The sequence below is a fragment of the Rhinolophus ferrumequinum genome, chromosome 15 (assembly GCF_004115265.2).
Source record: "Rhinolophus ferrumequinum isolate MPI-CBG mRhiFer1 chromosome 15, mRhiFer1_v1.p, whole genome shotgun sequence".
Classification (NCBI taxonomy): Eukaryota; Metazoa; Chordata; class Mammalia; order Chiroptera; family Rhinolophidae; genus Rhinolophus; species Rhinolophus ferrumequinum.
The window spans coordinates 41,320,718-41,338,301 of record NC_046298.1 but is presented as its reverse complement, the minus strand read 5'-3'; the positions used below and the strand labels follow the sequence as shown (position 1 = coordinate 41,338,301).

Below are 17,584 nucleotides of genomic sequence, written 5' to 3'. Positions count from 1 at the left end.
CCTACTCCCCTTCGCAGCCCCCATCCATCTCTTAGAACCCGAGAATCCTTAACTTGTGCAATCTTCGATGTTCTATTTCAGACTAAGCGGAAACCTGATCTTTGCTGTCAGGATGGCAAGGTCTGCCTCCCAGCCCCTTGCGTTGCTGCCCCTTCAGAGTCTGCCTCAGTTTCCTCCTCCGGAAAATAGGATGAAAACCCATTGGTCTGGCAAAAATTCAAAATTTGATGGAAGTGTAAATGCACAAAATTTCACTGGAGAGCAATTTGGCAGGATCCACCACCCTTGGACAGGGCAAGCCCGTGGCCCTCTGCATCCTTCAGAGCTTGGCTTGCAAACACTTTGCTCACATCAGGACATTATACACCTGAAACAAATAGTTTCACAGGGTAATTCTTGCCCCAACTATGTGCTCTAATATTTTCTATTCTATTAAATTCCATTTCATTAAAGGGAAAATCGTTTACAACCCACTAAATTGATTTCACAACCCACTAATGGATTTTGTTGGGCAGTTTGAAAAATACTGCCTAAAAAACTCCAAGAGACATGTTCCAAGATGTTAATTGCAGCCTTGTGGGACGAGTAGAAAACTGGAAACAAGGTAGCTGTTTATCACCGGAAGGGATGAATAAATTGCGGTATACTTTCACAAAGGACTCCCACACAGCAGTTCAAATGAATGAATTGGACACACATACCAATAGCATGAATCACAAAAACATACTGATGAGTGTATTGGGTGCCCCCTCCGCCCCACCCCTCCCATTCATGTCCTCAGGAACCTGTGAATGTGACCTTTTTTAGAAACAGAGGCTTTGCAGGTGTAACCAAGTTAAGATTAGGTCATACTGAATTAGAGTGGATCCTAAATCTAATATGACTGGAAATTTGGACACAGACACAGGTACACCCACAGGGAGAAAGCCATGTGATGATGAAGACAGAGATTGGAGTGATGCATTTATAAGCCAAGGAATGCCAAGGATTGCTGGCAAACACCGGAAGTTGGAAGAAGCAAGGAAGGGTCCTCTCCTAGAGCCATCAGAGGGAGCCCCGCTGTGCCGACACCTTGGTTTTGGATTCCTAGTCTTCAGAAGTGTGAGAGAAAATTTTTTGTTGTTTAAATCACTCAGTTTGTGATCCTTTTGTTGAAGCAACCCTAGGAAACTAATCCAATGAATTTTTTTAAAAAGCACAGAAGAATTAGCACAGCGCAATGTCATTTATGCGAAGTGTGAACACCCGTAAAACCAATGGTCTGTATTTGGGGATACTTACATATATGATAATAGTATGAAAATATGTGTGGCAATGCTGAACATTAAATGCAGGATATAGAGAAGGAAAAGGATGTATTCTGAGAAGGATACACTGAGACTTCAATAAAATCATTAATGCTTTAATTTTAAAAATCTGGGTCAAATATGGCAAAATAGTTAAGAATTCATATGGTTGCGAAGTGGATAATAGAAAAAGATACTCAACATCATTATCAGTGAGGGAAATGCAAATCCACAATGAGATCCCACTTCATACCCACCAGGAAGGCTATAACAAAAAAGACAGACAATAATAAGTATTGGAGAGGCTGTGGAGAAATTGGCACCCTCATACACTACTGGTATGAGGGAATGTAAAATGGTGCAGCTGCTTTGAAAAATAGTCTGGCAGTTCCTGAAAAGGTTAAACATAGTTGCCATATGACCCAGTCTTTCCACTCCAATGTACATATCCCAGAGAATTGAAAACATATATCCCCACAAAGATTTGTGAAATGTCCATCAACTGATAAATGGATAAATTAAATGCAGTGTACCCATACAATGAAGTATTATTCTGCTATTAAAAGGAATGAAATACTGATAACATGCTACAACGTGAATGAACCTCAGAAACAGTATGCTAAGTGAAAGAAGCCAGTCACAAAAGACCACATGTTGTATAATTCAAGGTATATAAAATGTCCAGAATAGGCAAATCTATAGAGACAGAAAGTATATTAGGGGTTGTCTAAAGCTGAATGGGTATGGGGGTGAAGAAATATTTTTAAATTGATTCTGGTGATGATTGCACAACTCTTTGAATTTACTAAAACCACTGCATTATACACTTCAAATAGCTAAACTTGTGGGTATATGCATTATCCCAATAAAGCCGTTAAAAATTTAAAAAGGGGAGGCCAGACCCCAGGGTAGCCGCAAGAGGGCTCTCTAAGTACAGACTTACCTCCTCCCTTGGGAACTGAGTTTCTCCGGTCCTGCCCCAGACTCTGGCCACACCCCAAGTCCCTGGACACACCCCCAGCCTTAACCACACCCTAAGACCCTGGTCACACCCCCGAAGCAGTGTCTGAAGCGGCAAATTCACTCTCCGAACTCCCCAAACTCTGACCACAGACAGATGCATGCACAGACTAGATACTCTCAGAAACACAGTGCCTTAAAACCACGACTTTTCAACCATGACTTTTAATTTGCAATCCTTTTTTTCTTTTCTCAAATCATTTTAACCTTACAGAAGTTGCAAGAATAAGGCATAGGCTTCTTGTATACCTTTCACCAAGATTCATCAATTCTTAACAATTTTCCAATTTGCTTTATCATTGGCTCTTTCTCTCTTGTCCCTCTCCCCAACCATTTGAGGGTAAGTTTCAGACATTATGCCCCTTTGCCACTGAATACATTGGTGTGTATTTCCATATATAAGAATATTCTCTTACACGGTCACGGTACAGTTATCAAAAGCAGGACATTTAACAGTGGTACAGCACTAGTATCTAACAGTGCAGTCTAGATTCAAATCACCAGTTGTCCCCAAACTATCCTTTATAGCAAAACATTTTTTCCAGTCCAGTTTCGAATCCAAGATCATGTGTTGTGTTTCATGCTCATGTCTTTTGCGTTTCCTTCAGTCCGGTACAATTGCTCAGCCTTTTGTGTTTCACTGAAATTGATGTTTTTGAACATCATAGGCTAGTTCCTTTGTAAGATGTCCCCCTAGATTTGGATTTGTCTGATATTTCCTTGTGATTAGATTCTGGCGGCAGGAATATTATAGAAGTGATGCTACCATGTTTCCCCGAAAATAAGACCTAGCCAGACCATCAGCTCTAATGCTGATATAATATAAGACCAGGTCTTATATTAATTTTTGCTCCGAAAGACGCATTAGAGCTGATGGTCTGGCTAGGTCTTATTTTCGGGGAAACACGGTATATACTTCTCAGTTCTTATCAGAAGATACACGATGTTGGTGGTCCCATTATTGGCGATGAATTCTATCACTTGGTTAAGGTGGATCATAGAATCCCAGACTCATAGATGTACCCGGTCTATTCCCTTTCTAGGCCTCAGTTTCCCTTTCTGTAAAATGGAGGTGTGGCTTACATGAGGGTTTGCAAACACACATAACCAGCAGATGTATTGTTTAGTTTCCATGCTCTTAAAAGTGTTTTTTTGTTTTTTTTTTTGGAACGGCGCCAACATTTACTATTTGGCAGATTTCATACATGCACCTGGCAGAGACCTTCTCTGACTGTCTGGGTTTACCCAGGGTGCTGATAACAAGTGAAACTTTGCAACAGGGGCCAAGGCCCCTGAGAAATGCATTGAAAGTATGACTTCTGGCTTCAGAAAGGTAGAACTATCACAGATGAGAACAGTCTTGGTGGCACAAGGGATGGGGGTACTTAATTCTGTGAGGGCTGAGGGGCTGAAGACTGTATATGTAGGTCTCCTCCCCCATCCTTGGAGTCTGCCTTTCTCCAGGGAAAGGGGGATGGGTGTGGAAGGACATGCACCCAGTCCCAATGTCAGGAGGCTGAGAGGGGATTTCCACGTGTGGAGAAGCCAGATTCTTTGTTTTAGAGAAGTAACTTACCAAGGTCAGTGTTGGGTTCAGCTGTTGAACCCAGAGCTAGTTTCTCACACACAAAGAGGCACATCACCCATAGCCTGGACCCACAGGTACAAGGAGACTCCTAACACATACTCTAGGATGATAATGCAAAGACCCTGTGCTAAACACTTGGTACTAACACTTTCATTAAATCATCATCAACCCATCAACACTGAGAGGTGGATATTAAAACCATTTTACAGATGAGGACACTGAGGCTCAGGGCAATGAAGTCAAATTGCCCAATGGTCATGTAGCCATTTGGTAGAACCTTGGTGTGACAGATATACTGTTGTCCCTCAGTAACTATTCTCCCCTCTTCCTTTTGTAACAGAATTTTATCTGGGTACATGCTGTCCAGATAAAACTACATTTCCCAGCCTCCCTTGTGATAGATGTGGCCACATGACTAAATTCTAGCCAATAGAATGTGATGTATATGCCTTCTGGATTGTAGCCTTAAAGGGGAATATACTTGACTTTCTTTTTTCTTCTTCCCAATGGTTGGCATGTGGATGTGATGGTGGGAGCTGGAACAGCCATCTTGCGCCACATAGCAGAAGTGTGAGGTGAAGGCAGCAGAGCAACAAGGTAGAAGGAGCCTGGGTCTTTGACCTTCTCAAGCTACTATTTTTGGCCTGGGTGTTAATTAGGCCTTCACATGAGAGAAAAATAGACTTCCATATCATTTAAGTCACTATATTTTTTAGTTTTTGTTATGACAGTAGGATAAAAAGTCTGACTAACATACATATATCTAGGCTACGCCCTCATTATCCCTTTTTTCTATCAGAACAAAGAATAGGTCCTATCATCTCTACTTTTTTTTGTTTGTGTCATCAAAAACAATTCCCAGATGACAACAGCAGCAATTCCCATGTATCAAGTTCTTTCTGAGCACTATGTCCTGTTATAAGCACTGTATAGAATTCATTCACGTTTAATCTTCACAACAACCCTGTAAGGTAGACGCTATTATTGTGCTTCATTTTTACAGATGAGGAAACTGAGGCTCAGGGTTGTGAAGTCACTTGATCAAAGTCGGAAAGAGAAGGGCAGGATTCAAACTCAGTTCTGATTCCAGGGCCTGTGCTCTCAATGACACACCCACCTGTTATTTACACCCTTTCCGGTAGCACACACGTGTGCACATGTTTGCACCTTCACGTGCACTGAAAATAGACACAACCTTCCTCTGAGGCAAGAGGGCCCAGCGATTATGAGCATGAATTTTGGAGGTAGCAGACCTGGGCTTGCACAGCCAATTCGCTCTCCCCGAGCCTCAGTTTTCTCATTTGGAATATGGGCACTATCATGGTCAGTCAATGGCTGCTAACATTTGTGTTTCTGTTCATGTCCTCAAATTGATCACACTATGTGACGGGACTAGATGCAGCCACAAAGCATCACAGACACTATAATACAGTGGGGAGTGATCAAGGCTCAATCATTCTACCATCACTTCTCAAGGGTCTGCTTCATGCCAGGCAGTGTGCTGGCTGCTGTGGGCAGGGCGGCAGCAGCAGCGAAGAAGGCCCTGCACCGTCCTCCCAGAGCTCAGGGTCTGCTGGAGAGCCAGTCATTGCACATGACCTTACACTTGTAAGGGATTACCACATGGGAAGGTCTCATGCACAGCTGCTTGCAGGACCCAACAGTCACCTTCTGTAGTGGGTTGAATGGTGGCCCTCAACAAAGATATGTCCCCAGAATCTGTGAATGTGACCTTATTTGGAAAAAGCGTCTTTGCAGATGTAATTAAGGTAAGGATCTTGAGATGGGATTATCTGGAATTACTCAAGTGGGCCCTAAATCCAAGAACAACTGTCCTTACAAGAAACAGAAAAGAAGATACACACACAGAGGAGAAGGCCATGTGAAGACAAAGGCAGAGGTTACGGTGATGCGGCCACAAGCCCAGGAACAGCTGGAGCCCCCAGAAGCAGGTAGAGAGAAAGAAGGATCTTCCGCCTAGAACCTTTGGAGCGAGTATGGCCCTGCCTACACCTTGATTTTGGACTCATGGCCTCCAGAACTGTGAGAGAATAAATTTATGTTTTTTAAGTTCATGGTCATTTGTTACAGTAGCCACAGGAAACCAGTATACCTTCCGAGTCAAGCAGCTCTAGGGAGCTAGGTAGCCCAGAGGCAAGGTCAGAAACACAGGCACATGGTCACAAATACACACAAAGATGCATGGCCTCCTAAGGCAGGAGGGCCAGGTAAATACAGGATACCCAGTCAGAGCTGATCTGGAAGTGGGTGTGCATGGATGTGTGTGTGATACACACCTAGCCATGTATGGAACCGAACAGTGCCCCTCAGTAAGATATTAAGGCAGTTAGCCCCACAGATACAACATGTGATGGAGTCATTGCAGCAGAAATGTTTATAATCATCAAGACATACAAAGACCCAGGGGCCCAGGGAGGCCCCCAGTCTAAAAAAAGCAAATAAATACTCGCTGTCCCTCAAATCCTCACCATCACTCAGAAACATACAAACACATGGTTACTCATGAAGACCAATACAATGGGACCAAGGCTGTCATCTTCTCCCAAAGGACACTTTCCTCAAGGCTCAGGGCAGTGAGGACTGACCTGGGTTCCAGTCCTTCCTTGTAGGTTCCAGCTTTTCCTTGCTCTCCCCGCTGCACATCCATCTTCCCTTCCTGAAGGTCAATCCTGTAACAAAACTCTTATCCATGCACCGACCTCCTAGTGATGTTGATTCTCTGATTGAAGCCTGAATAAGGCTCCCAGTGATATCCTCGTTCCCCGAATCTGTGATGTCACTTTACAGGGCAAAAGGGACTTTACAGATGTGAAGTTAAGGATCTTGAGATGCGGAGATTATCCTGGAATGCCTGGGTGGGGCCTGTGTAATCACAGGGTCCTCCGAACAGGGAGGCAGGAGAACAGAGTAGATGTGCAGATGGAAGCAAGAGGTTGGAGTGATATGAGGAAGGGGCCATGAGGCACAAAATATAGGCAGCCTCTAGAAGCTGAAAAATGCAAAGGAACATATTATACCCTAGAGCTTCCAGAAGGAACCAGCCCTGCTGACACCTTGACTTTAGCCCAGTGAAACTGATTTTGGACTTTTGACCGCCAGAACTGTAAGAGAATACATTTATGTTGTTTTAAGGCACTGAATTTGTGGTGCTTTGATACAGTGGTAACAGGAAATGCATGCAAATCTGATTGATACACAAGAGATGTGTCTACAGAGTCAAGACATAGGTATTGTATGTCAGGGGGGCCTGGAACCATGGAGTAAAATGTGACACAGCATGAGAGGCAGTCACATAGAAAAGAAATCACACGATGATCTCCAGTCTCAATGTCAAGAACACACAAATGCCACACACACAGAGACCCAGAGAAAACCGGAGTCACACAAGTCAATTGTGGTACTCCTTGGAAACACACACACACACACACACACACACACACACACACCCAGAGTCACTATGGAATCTAACAGGTTCCTCTGGAAAGATGTCACACACAACACCATCCCCAGAAATAATTGCACAGTGACGTAATAACAGAACATTCAAACACACTAGAAAGTCACAGTCACCCACACATGTCATCGTCAGTCTGAGACTCACAAGGTCACTCATGGAGTGAGCTGGCTATGGCGTACAGGTGTGCACACACATAAACACACTTTCTCCATATCTCCTTATGAAAGAGGCTCCGCCAAGCCAGGGATATGGTACAAAAATAGTTTATTACAAAAGAAATCTAACCAAAATACCTAATAATTTACATTATTTTCAGTGCCTAACTACAGCCCATCTCTCTCTCCTCATGGATCTGGGTGGAGGGCAGAGGAGAGTGGCTGTTCCCCAGTTCCAACAGCTGTGGAAGAGGAGAAGGAAGTGAACATTTGGGTGAAATTCCAGGTAGGAGACTGATGCCTGAGAATAGTAGGGGTAAGAGTCCTGGGCCAGGGATGAGATGGGGGAATAGCTGTGCTTAGAAGACGGGGCTTACAATGGATGTGCCTCTGTGCAAATCTTGGTTCCAAAGACTGGGGGGGGGGCAGAGTGAGGTCTTCACAGTTTCCAGGAGGATTGACCCCATAGGGCAGGGAGGTCCCTCCTCATTAGTCTGAGATCTGCCCCCCCATCCCTCTCAGCTGCCTCCTGGAGCTGGGGAGGAGGGCACCGGCCGACCAGGGGCTCGGAGAACCCCGGCAAAGGGCAGGAAGGCAGGTGGAGATGAGGGAGGAAGGAAGAAATTGGGGGGGGCCATGGGGAATCCAGGAGGGTCCTTGGGGGGAGACTGGGAGGGCGAAGAGGATGGTGATGCAGACAGAAGACCTGTGGAAAGAAGAGAGAGAGGAGGGGTGAGGAAAGGGAGACACCAGATCCAGAGAGAAGGGGACTATGGGCCCCAACTCCTGGGTTCTGAGGGAGGGGCCTGGATACTTCGGAGGGAAGTGGAGGCTGGAGGTTGGGAGCTAGTTTCTCACCATTGGAGCTGAGGCGGCTGCTGCTTTCAGGGGAGGTCGTGGCACTCCTGTCAGGGGAGGGCTCTGGTTGTGATGCCAGAGCAGGCCGTGTGGCCTTCCCCCTCAAGATATCAATGACCTGCGAGAAAATCGGGGGTCACCACCAAGCCACTCCCTCTGTCCATCTCTCCTAGCTCATGGGGTCTGTCAGTGAACATGGCCTTTCTCAGTATGTGAAGGTGGGCATGTCACTCCCTTTCTTTGTGCCTCAGTCTCTCCTCCTGTCTAGACCTCATAGCATGCACTCACAGGCTCCCCTGCTCCCCTCCACGCACTGGCGCACACACACACACACACACACACACACACACACACACACACGGACAGGCACTGGAGAATAGACCCCCCTAACCTTTCCCCCCCACTTGCGCGTGCACTCACCCGTCGGCTGCGTGCCACCATGAGTGGCGTGTCGTTGTGACAGTTCTTGAGGCCGCTGTCCGCGCCGCTGCGAACCAGCATGCGCACCAGCTGGAGGAGCCCGCGGCCTGAGGCTGAGTGCAGAGCTGAGCTGCCGGAGTACATCTGCGCGTTCACGTTGGCGCCGTGCTGCGGGGTCCGAAGGGGGGGGGTCAGGACCACCACCTTTGGTGGGGGCCTAGGCTTGGTCTGGGATGGGGGCGGGGCCAGAGGGGGCGGGGCCGGGATGGGGTCAGAACCTAGGACAGGACCAGATCGCGGGTGGGATGTTAGAAGGGTGGATGCTAGAACCCAGGGCAGGTCAGCGCGGGATCCAGCGGGCGGTACTGAATCAACCAGGGCTGGACTCCGGCCGAAGTAGGGACGGAGTCAGAGAAGGGAAGGGTCCAGGGTCGAATCTGGGCGGATGGACAGCGCGGGGACAGGTCAAAGCTAGAAGGCAGGGTCAGCAAAACCTCTTGCTGGACTGGGCCTGGGCCGTTTGGGGTGGCGCGGGAGGAATGGGAAGTGGACTAGGACAAGTTCGCAGCCTGGGTGGTGAAGTCATAGGGTTGCCAGAACCAGGACTAGAAGGAAGGGTCAGAGCTGGAAGGACGAGGACGATGGCCAGTTGGTGCCTGAGGAAAGAGTGGCTGAGAGGCCCAGGGCAGGGCCGTACTCACCTGCAGCAGCAGTTGCACCATGCTTAGGCTGTTGTTTTCCACGGCGTGGATGAGTGGGGAGCGGCCGCTTTTAATGTCCTGCGGCGGGAGGGAAGGTCTTTAAGTCTCTCCAAGCTCTGCCCAAACAGGTGGCGGCCCGCATTTCGACCGCCACCGCTTGGTCCAGCGTCACAGTCCTGCCAGGGACCTCGAGCTCCACCCACCCATGCGGGCGCTCTCACGCCAGTCCCGCCTCTTTGGACTCCGCCCCTCTTGCCCCACCCCCGGCCTGCGCTCCCTTGCTCACCACCGCATCGATGTCTGCGCCCCGCTCCAGCAACAGCAGTACCGCTTCGTGGCACTCGGTGTTCACGGCCACGTGCAGGGCAGTGAGTCCTGAAGGAGAGGGAGGCTCAATCAAACCTGGGCCTGGGGCTTTGTTGCCCCAGAAGGACGCCAGGTCCTGCCAGACAGCCCCACGCTGCGCCATGGTGGGTGCTCACCGTCGTAATTGCGAGCCTCCAGGTCCACGGTGCCGGGGGCCGCGCTGTCCAGCAGGGCGCGCAGGCAGGTCGGGCTGCGGTGCTCACACGCGAGGTGGGCTGCTGTCTGGCCATGGCGGTCCAGTGCCATGGGGCTGGCACCAGCCATCACCAAGAGCCGCACTACTGATGGCAAAGTCGTGATCACAGCCAGGTGTAGTGGTGTCTGGGGAACAGAGACTGTGAAGGATCCGGATCCCGCCTTGCGTCACAGTCCTGCCTCCCTCAGAATTTCCCCAAATCCTGACTTCCAGCTGCAGTCTTACTCAGGAATCAGAAATCTGGAGCATTTCCTCCCTCAGATTCAAGAGGCTTTCCTCTCCTCCTGGAAGGCCCAGAAGTTTGAGCCGCCAGTCCCCTCCTCCCTCAGACCCAGGAGTCCAGGTCCCCAGCCTCACCTGCCGGAGGTTGTTGTAGATATCCAGCTCCCGGCCTCCATGCTGGAAGAGGTTGACTAACCGATGCACAGCTGGCAGATTGCCCTGCACCACAGCAATGTGGAGTGGCCTGGGGGTGGGGGTGTCAGAGGCATTAGGGGCTGCTCACCTCTTAGCAGCACTCATTCCAATACGTGCTGGATACTTCGGAACTATCTCCAGAATCCAATCACTTCTTCCCACCCCCATTCCTTCCATCCTGATTCAGCCACCATCATCTTCCTCCTGGACTGTCTTCTCACTGGCCTCCCTACTTCCACTACTGCCTGACTGTTCCCTGCATTGCAGCCAGAGGGACCCTATTAGATCCTAAGTCAGGTCATGCTCCCCTCAGAACCGTCAGATAAAGGCCAACTCCTCATCATGGTCCACGGGCCCTATGTGATCTTGTCTCCCCCTCTGCAATCCCTTCGACCTCATCTCCGTCCACTCTCTTCACTCTGATCTGGCCACTGGTCTCTGTGTGGATCCTCAAACATACTAAGAATGCTTGCCTCCTAGGGCCTTTGCACGGGCTGTGCCCTCTGCTTGAACAGTCTTCCCCCAGATATCTGGTGAAATGGTACAGCAGCTGCTCGCTCCTCCTCCCCCTTACCCTGCTTAATTTTCCTCCACATCATCACCTGACATGTACTCTTTACTTGTTTCCTGTCTGAATCTCCCTGGTTAGAATGTCATCTCCACCAGGGCAGGGTGTTTTGTCTGCTTCGGTCACTGCCCAGTGCCTAGGACAGTGCCTGGTGCTGAGTAGGTACTCTATAAAAAGGCGCTGAATAAATGAATCCATCTTAGTGATCCTTGGCCATCCTTGAAGCTGGTGACCATGTTCCAACCCCGCTGTGGGCCAGTTTCCTCATCTGTGAACTGACTGACGATGAACTAGATGCCATCAAGGTATCCATCAGCTGTGACTGTATATCACACTCAGCCTCCAACCGAAAAGTATGTACCGGGAGGAAGTTTTGCCCAAAAGGGAGGTAGGACAAGCTGGGATGAGGGTCACTGTTTTGGAGGTTGGGCTGTGCAACCCAGATGCCCCCTTTCGGACTGAAGGCTCCACTCCCCCAGTTTCTGAGAAGGTTGTCAGCTCTACGCATTCTGTGAGAATTACCCTCCACTGAAAAGAGCTGCTTGCCTAGGTCATGGAGTGTGGGGGGCAGCTGCTATCCAGTAGCATCCAGTGGCTGGCATAGAGGGCCCAGCTTTCTGGCCTCAACCCGGGAGGCCACTCCAGCTGCCACATCCCCTGTGGGACGGCTGAGGCCCTGTTGAGATTACACAGCAGCTCAACTTCTCCCTTGGCCCAGTCCTTAACTTCCTGCCTGGTTTCCAGGGCCCCCAACCTGGAACAACCATTTCCAGCTGAGGGCAATCTGGGATGACAGTGCATGAGCCAACGCACGCGCGTACACTCCGGGTGGGGGCGCATTAGCACTGAGGGCCCAAGGCTGACTGCACGGACACAGGCCTCACAACATTTCCTTCAAGTCCATTTACTGAAGAACTGCTTTCTCACCCATCACTGCCTGCTAACGGACCAGAACTTCCCAACTGTGGAATGTGCATCGTGGACCCACATTTTAAACCAGCTCCCTGTGTGCTTGGGATGGAGAAATCCTGCAGCCCCGAAGGCTGGGGGTGGCGGTGGGGCCTAAGGAGGCCAGGGTTGCAAACTGGGTTGTGGTCCTCACTAGCTGAGTGTCTAGGGAAAAGTCACGTGGCCTTTCTGAGCCCGGTTTTTCCCTTCAGTGAAATGTAGCCCAACTCCCAGGAAGAGATTATGCAGGTGAAACGCTGAACCTCGATCCTGATCCGTGAAAGCCCAATTTAAAAAGAAAATGTTGGGAGACAGGCCAGACCTGGGCCCTCTGAGAAGGGCTCCCTTCCCTCCCCACATTTCCCGGGACACCGGGCCCGGGTCTCTCTCTCTGGGCTCGCGGGGTTAAGTGAGGGCAGAGGGAGCGAATGATTTCAGAGAAACCATCCAGGCCTGAGTTCCCATAAACGCGCGGGCCGCAGGGGGTGGGGCGGGGCTGGAGGAAGTGGGGACGGGAGGGGCGGCCCTGCCCTCGGACTTCCAGTAACAGGTCTGCTGGGCGGGGCTCCGCTTCCTGCTCCCGGGGGAGGGAAGCCTGTCTCGCCAGGGATCTACCCGGCACCCCAACTTCCATCATCGAGTGGGGCGGAGGGGGAGCCCAACCCAAAGAGACCTCGCTTCCCTGGTGGGAAGGACCCCAAGTCCTCCAGCCTGGGGGCCCCTCTGGAACTCCACAATTCAGGGCTCAGACTCCAGCTGGCTGCTTGTCTCCCATATCCCGGCATCCACCTACAAGGTCTCTTAGGACCCTCTTTGCGGATAAGGACTTTCCCGTCCCTCTCAGTTCTAGATCCCTAAGCTGCCCAGCACCCTGTTTCGTACCGCTCAGAGATCAGTACCTCCATATCTGCTCTCTGGTCCTCTACTCGCCCCCACAACCCTCCTCTTGGAGACCCAGATTTCCAGTTTGCCACTGCCTGACCTCTTGGGAGTCCAGATGCTCTGAGATTCCTTGCTCCCTTGAGTCCCTAGACGTCCAGCTTCCCAACCAAGCTTTGCAGCTTTGGGGACCCAGACTTAGCGTGTCCCCCTCCCCCGCCCCCAGGCTGCGCCAGCTGCCCATTCCGGTAAAGCCTCGGCCCCGAGCGGAAGGGGTTAAGGTTAGAGGGAGAGCCGGGAGTGGGAGGCTGCGAGTGAGTGACGGGTGCTGACGTGGGGGAGGCAGAGCAGCTGGGCTGCGGTCAAGTTCTGCGGGAAGGGATTTCCCCCGACAGGCAGCTGAGGCAGAAGTGTTTGCTTTGGGGGAGAGGGAGGAGATGGGGGGAGCGGGGGAGGGCGGGTGGGGCTCGTGGCTAAAGATTGGTGTGCTAGGTCTCCTTCTGCACCCTGCTTTCACAGGCTACAAACAACTCTCCCCTGGGGGCACATACACATCTATTTCACAGATGACCCCAGAGGTAGCCAGAAGGCAGGAAACTAGCTTTATGGAGCCCTTTATATATCTCAGACACTTTCTCCTGCTTGGGCTCACAGGTTGGCCCACAACCACCCCCGGAGTTCTGTTCCAACAACATCCACTCCCATGTATTGAGCACCTACTGTGTGCCCCACCCTGTTCCATGCACTATATATTTGTACACCATGGCACTGAATCCTTACTGTAATAGGTCTGTTGTGAATGGAGATTTCCAGATAGGGAAACTGAGGCTCATGGATGTGAAGTCACCCAGTGGGCCAGTGGTGGAGCCCCCTTTCTTCCCTGCAGAAAGAGGCCTGTTCATCCTATCCCTATTTGTGGTTTCTAATCCCCAAACCAATTCTCAGAGAAGTGCTTTATAGAAGTCATCTCATTTCTGTCTCACAGAGACTCTTGCACACTTATGGTTCTTGTTTTGACAGGGGAAACTGAGGCAGAGAGGGGTGAGAAACCAGCCAGCTGAGATTCAAACTTAAATTGATAGAATAATAAAGCATGATGGTCAAGTGTGCCAAGTGCTTACTTTGTGCTAGGCACAGGGCTAAATCCTCCCATGCAGGATTTCTCAGCAGCTTCAAGAATATATTTTTCAATCTTCAGGTGATAAAACTATGGGATTTGTGAAATCAATTTAAGGGATTGTCAAATTAATCTAGTGGGTTATGACAACGAAATGTATTAGAATAGAAACACTAGAATACACTAGAATAGAAAACACTAAAGTACATCCCACATAGTGAGGGTGAGTATTGTTCTGTTCAGTGCAATTTTTATTTCACATTTATGTATGTATTATTAATATAAAGTAATACCTATTGAGCACTTACAGTCTACCAGACTCAGTACTAGGAGCTCAACATGTATAATTCATGTAATAAATCAATCAGTGAAATGTCTTTCTCATTTTTGGGTTGTGATAAAAAATTTGAACCCTTCTGCTCCAAAAATAGTGCTAGGAGGTAAGTGCTCTCAGGGTGCCCATTTTTCAGAAAAGAAAACTGAGGCTTGGAGAAGGAATGGGCCTTGCTCAACTAGGGTCGAGTTAACCAGAAAGGCCAAGCTGAGAGCCCCTGTATTGTGGTGGATGGAGGGCTGGCCTCCCTATCTCCACTCCCACTCCCCATTAATGGGAGAGTATTACTCACGTGTCTCCGTCCTCATCTGCACGGGTGGCCATGGCGATGTCGGCTGACAGGGGGTGTTCCATCGAGCACACCATGGGGTACAGGGGTGGAGGCAGGCTCAGCAGAGGAAAGGGGGAGCCCATGGTTGGGGTGGGGTACAAGGGCAGTAAAGGTCCTGCGCAGAGAAAGGACATGGGTGAGGCCAAGTCCACAGACCCTCAACCGATTCCCCACCTCCAGACCTTTGCTTCTGAAGTGTCACCTGCCCTTTATCCTAGGTCCCTTTTGCATCTGATACTGGGTCCTCAAGGCTCAAGACAAACTCCATTTCCATGTCCCTCCTCTGCGCTCTCACAACTTATCCTCCAGTCTGTGCCCCCTGGACACTCTCATTGTCACTTATCTTTTCATGTGTCTGACCCCTGCTAGGCAAAAGAGTTCCTTAAGGACTGAAGCCTATCGCCACCCAGCAGGAGGACCCCGGGGCCTGTTAGCTGAGTGAATTTGTGGATTAGGGAGGTAAGGATGATGAAGCACTGGCTATGGAATGTGAGATGAATGTCTAGAGTGTTTGGGGAGAGGAGTGGGTCAGAAGGGGAGAGGGGGTGGTACCTGAAGCATGTTCAGATCACACTGTTGGACCACTGCGGCACTCAAATCCCTATCTACCCAGCAATTAGATGAGGGAAACTGAGGCCTGGATTCTCACCCAGGGAATGGGAAAGTGGAGAGGCAGTGACATGCCTCCTGATGCACAGTTTGAAGGTGCAGAAACTGGGCAAAGGTCTGGAGGCACTAGCCATGGGCTCTGCCACTTTGGGGGCCACTCAGGGATGGTGAGGTGGGCATAGCTGTGGCAGGGGATGCCCCTTCCTTGAGGTCAGGGATAGAGACAAGAAGGAAAGAATGGTGCTTGGCCTTCTCTGTCATCTCCTGATCCTTGGGGGCCCCTATTCCTGAACCCCTCAAGTTTCCTGGTCCCGTATCTCCAATACCAGGCCTTGGGGCCCTGAGGCCTTCTGCCCAGAGACCCCTGAATCCCTCATCCTGACCCTAAACACTTGAGTCTGAGCTCTCCCCAGTCTTGCCCCCCCATTCTTAGAATCCTCAGTTCTCGAGTCCCCTAAGACCACCTGATCTTGTGACCCCCGAAGATCCCTGGTAAATACATATAACTGGGTGCTTAGAACCCTGGGTCCCTGTCCAGCTGGCTCCTTAAGACCCCCAGTATCTGGGTCTGTTTCCTTGGATCCCTGAGGTTCCAGGCATTGGGGTGCTCAGAACTCCAACTCTGTTCTAATTCCCAAAGTCCCCTGATGTCTTTGTTCCTGAGATTTGACATCCTAGGAGCCCTAAAATCTGTCTCCTTAGAACCCAGTCTCTGTTCCCCTGACCCCATCTGGATGCCTAGAACCCCAGTTTCTTAGGCCTGTGCACTGATTCCTCATAACCCTAGATATCTGGGTTCCTAAGAGCTTATAATTCTGTGTTCCTGGGACTTCAGACTCTGCCCTCTTGATTCCGAGACTCTAAATTTGTACTACTGGGCACTGTCCCCTGGGTTCCCATATCTGTGGCATTCGGACTCTGGGCTCTGTCCCCCAGAGCTCCCTGACACCCAGTTTCCTAGGAACCCCATTCTGTGTCCCCAGGCATTGCTCCCTGATGCTCATATAGCTGTATCCCTGGGACCTCAGGCTCTGCCCACTCCTGGCTCCCAAGAGCACCATATCTGTGTCCTTGGGAACTTGGTTTCTGTCCCTCAGCACCCCCAACCCCCTGTATTTGTATCTGAGCTCTGCCCGCTGGCTCTGCTGACCCTATGCCCCTGTTAGGCCCCCAACCCGACCATGACCGGAGGGAGCCACTCACCCTGGTAGTAGACCGCCTCTGGCCGGGCCAGGCTGTGGGGGTGCGCGGGAACCGCCGTTGTGTCGGAGCCGCAGCGTAGGGGATCTGGGGTGACAAAGGGGCCCGCAGCGCCGCGGGGGACGGCGGGCTCTGGGGAGGGCGCCCGCAGGGGGCGCTTGCGGAGCGGCAGCGCGGCGCCGGGGGGTCGAGCGGCCTTGGGCCGGGTGCGCAGGTCCACGGGCCCCTCGTCCATGGCCCCCGTGGGGCATCGGGGCATGGGGCCGCCGGGGACGGCGGCCGAGCGGGCGGCCGGAGCGCGGCTCGGCTCGGCTCGGCTGCACCGAGGGAGGTTGCGCTGGGAGCCGGGACTTCCCCTGCCGCCGGCTGAACTGAAGGGACTTTTGTCCGCCGGGGCGGTGCCGACCGCCCGCCTCCCCGCCTCCCCGCCCCCGACCCCCCCGGAGCCACCCGTCCGCCCTAGGGGTTTCCTGGACCCCGACAGCCCACTCGCCGCGCCCCGCGGAGCACTCCCGCCGCGCGCCCCGCCCGCACCGTGCCTCTTGCCAGCCCCTCCCGGCCCCGCGGCGCCCGCTGCGGCCAGGCCTTGGCTAGGGATGGGAAGGAGGCGGGGTCGGGGTTGGGGGGTCCCCACCCCTGCGGCTATGGGCCTTTCTCAGTCTCTGTGTTTTTGTCCTTCTGGCTATATGTCTCTATCTTTCTCTCTCAGCCTCTGTAACTCTTGTCTCTCTAACTCTCCGGTCCGGATAGGTGTCTCTCTGAGTCTCTCTTTCTCTCTGTCTCTCTGTCTCTCTGTCTCTGTCTCTCTGTCTCTCGTTTCCACATCTGTCTGTATCTCTGTCTCTATTGTCTCTGCGTCCCTCACCGTCTCTTTGTGTCTCCAGTGCTGTCTGCTTCTCAGCCTCTTCCCCAGGGAGGGTATTCTATGACTCCCTGGGGTCGCTAGGGCGCGGGTTCGAGTCCCTACTCACACTTCCCCGCCGGGTGACCTTGACGACCCACTTCCCCTCTCTGAGCCGTTTCCTCCTTTGTGGGAGCGAAAGGACGCACCCAGGGCCGGGACTGTCCTCCGCAGGCTCCAGGCACTCTCCCTCAGCTTGCCCTGCCCCCCTC

The 17,584-nt window shown here is 51.3% G+C and overlaps 1 protein-coding gene across 1 annotated transcript; it reads right to left on the bottom strand.

Moving 5' to 3' along the window:
• Window positions 1–7,619: 7,619 nt before the first annotated feature.
• BCL3 (BCL3 transcription coactivator) lies at window positions 7,620–16,899 on the bottom strand. Its single transcript, XM_033129325.1, has 9 exons — window positions 16,475–16,899; window positions 14,624–14,777; window positions 10,426–10,534; window positions 9,989–10,193; window positions 9,793–9,881; window positions 9,507–9,584; window positions 8,806–8,973; window positions 8,386–8,503; window positions 7,620–8,233 (listed from the first exon to the last, which is right to left on the bottom strand). The coding sequence occupies exons 1-9, from the start codon at window positions 16,728–16,730 to the stop codon at window positions 8,046–8,048; spliced, it is 1,365 nt and encodes a 454-aa protein (XP_032985216.1). The 5' UTR covers window positions 16,731–16,899; the 3' UTR covers window positions 7,620–8,045.
• Between the last annotated feature and the right edge of the window lie 685 nt (window positions 16,900–17,584).

Bases quoted from the DNA above. Each gene is read 5' to 3' on its own strand.
- BCL3 (XM_033129325.1), bottom strand. From the start codon at position 16,730: ATGCCCCGATGCCCCACGGGGGCCATGGACGAGGGGCCCGTGGACCTG. The intron at 10,535-14,623 runs GTGAGTAATACT...CCCCACCCCCAG, and splicing joins GCAGATGAGGACGGAGACAC to GCCACTCCACATTGCTGTGG. The intron at 9,585-9,792 runs GTGAGCAAGGGA...CTCCCGCCGCAG, and splicing joins GCGCAGACATCGATGCGGTG to GACATTAAAAGCGGCCGCTC.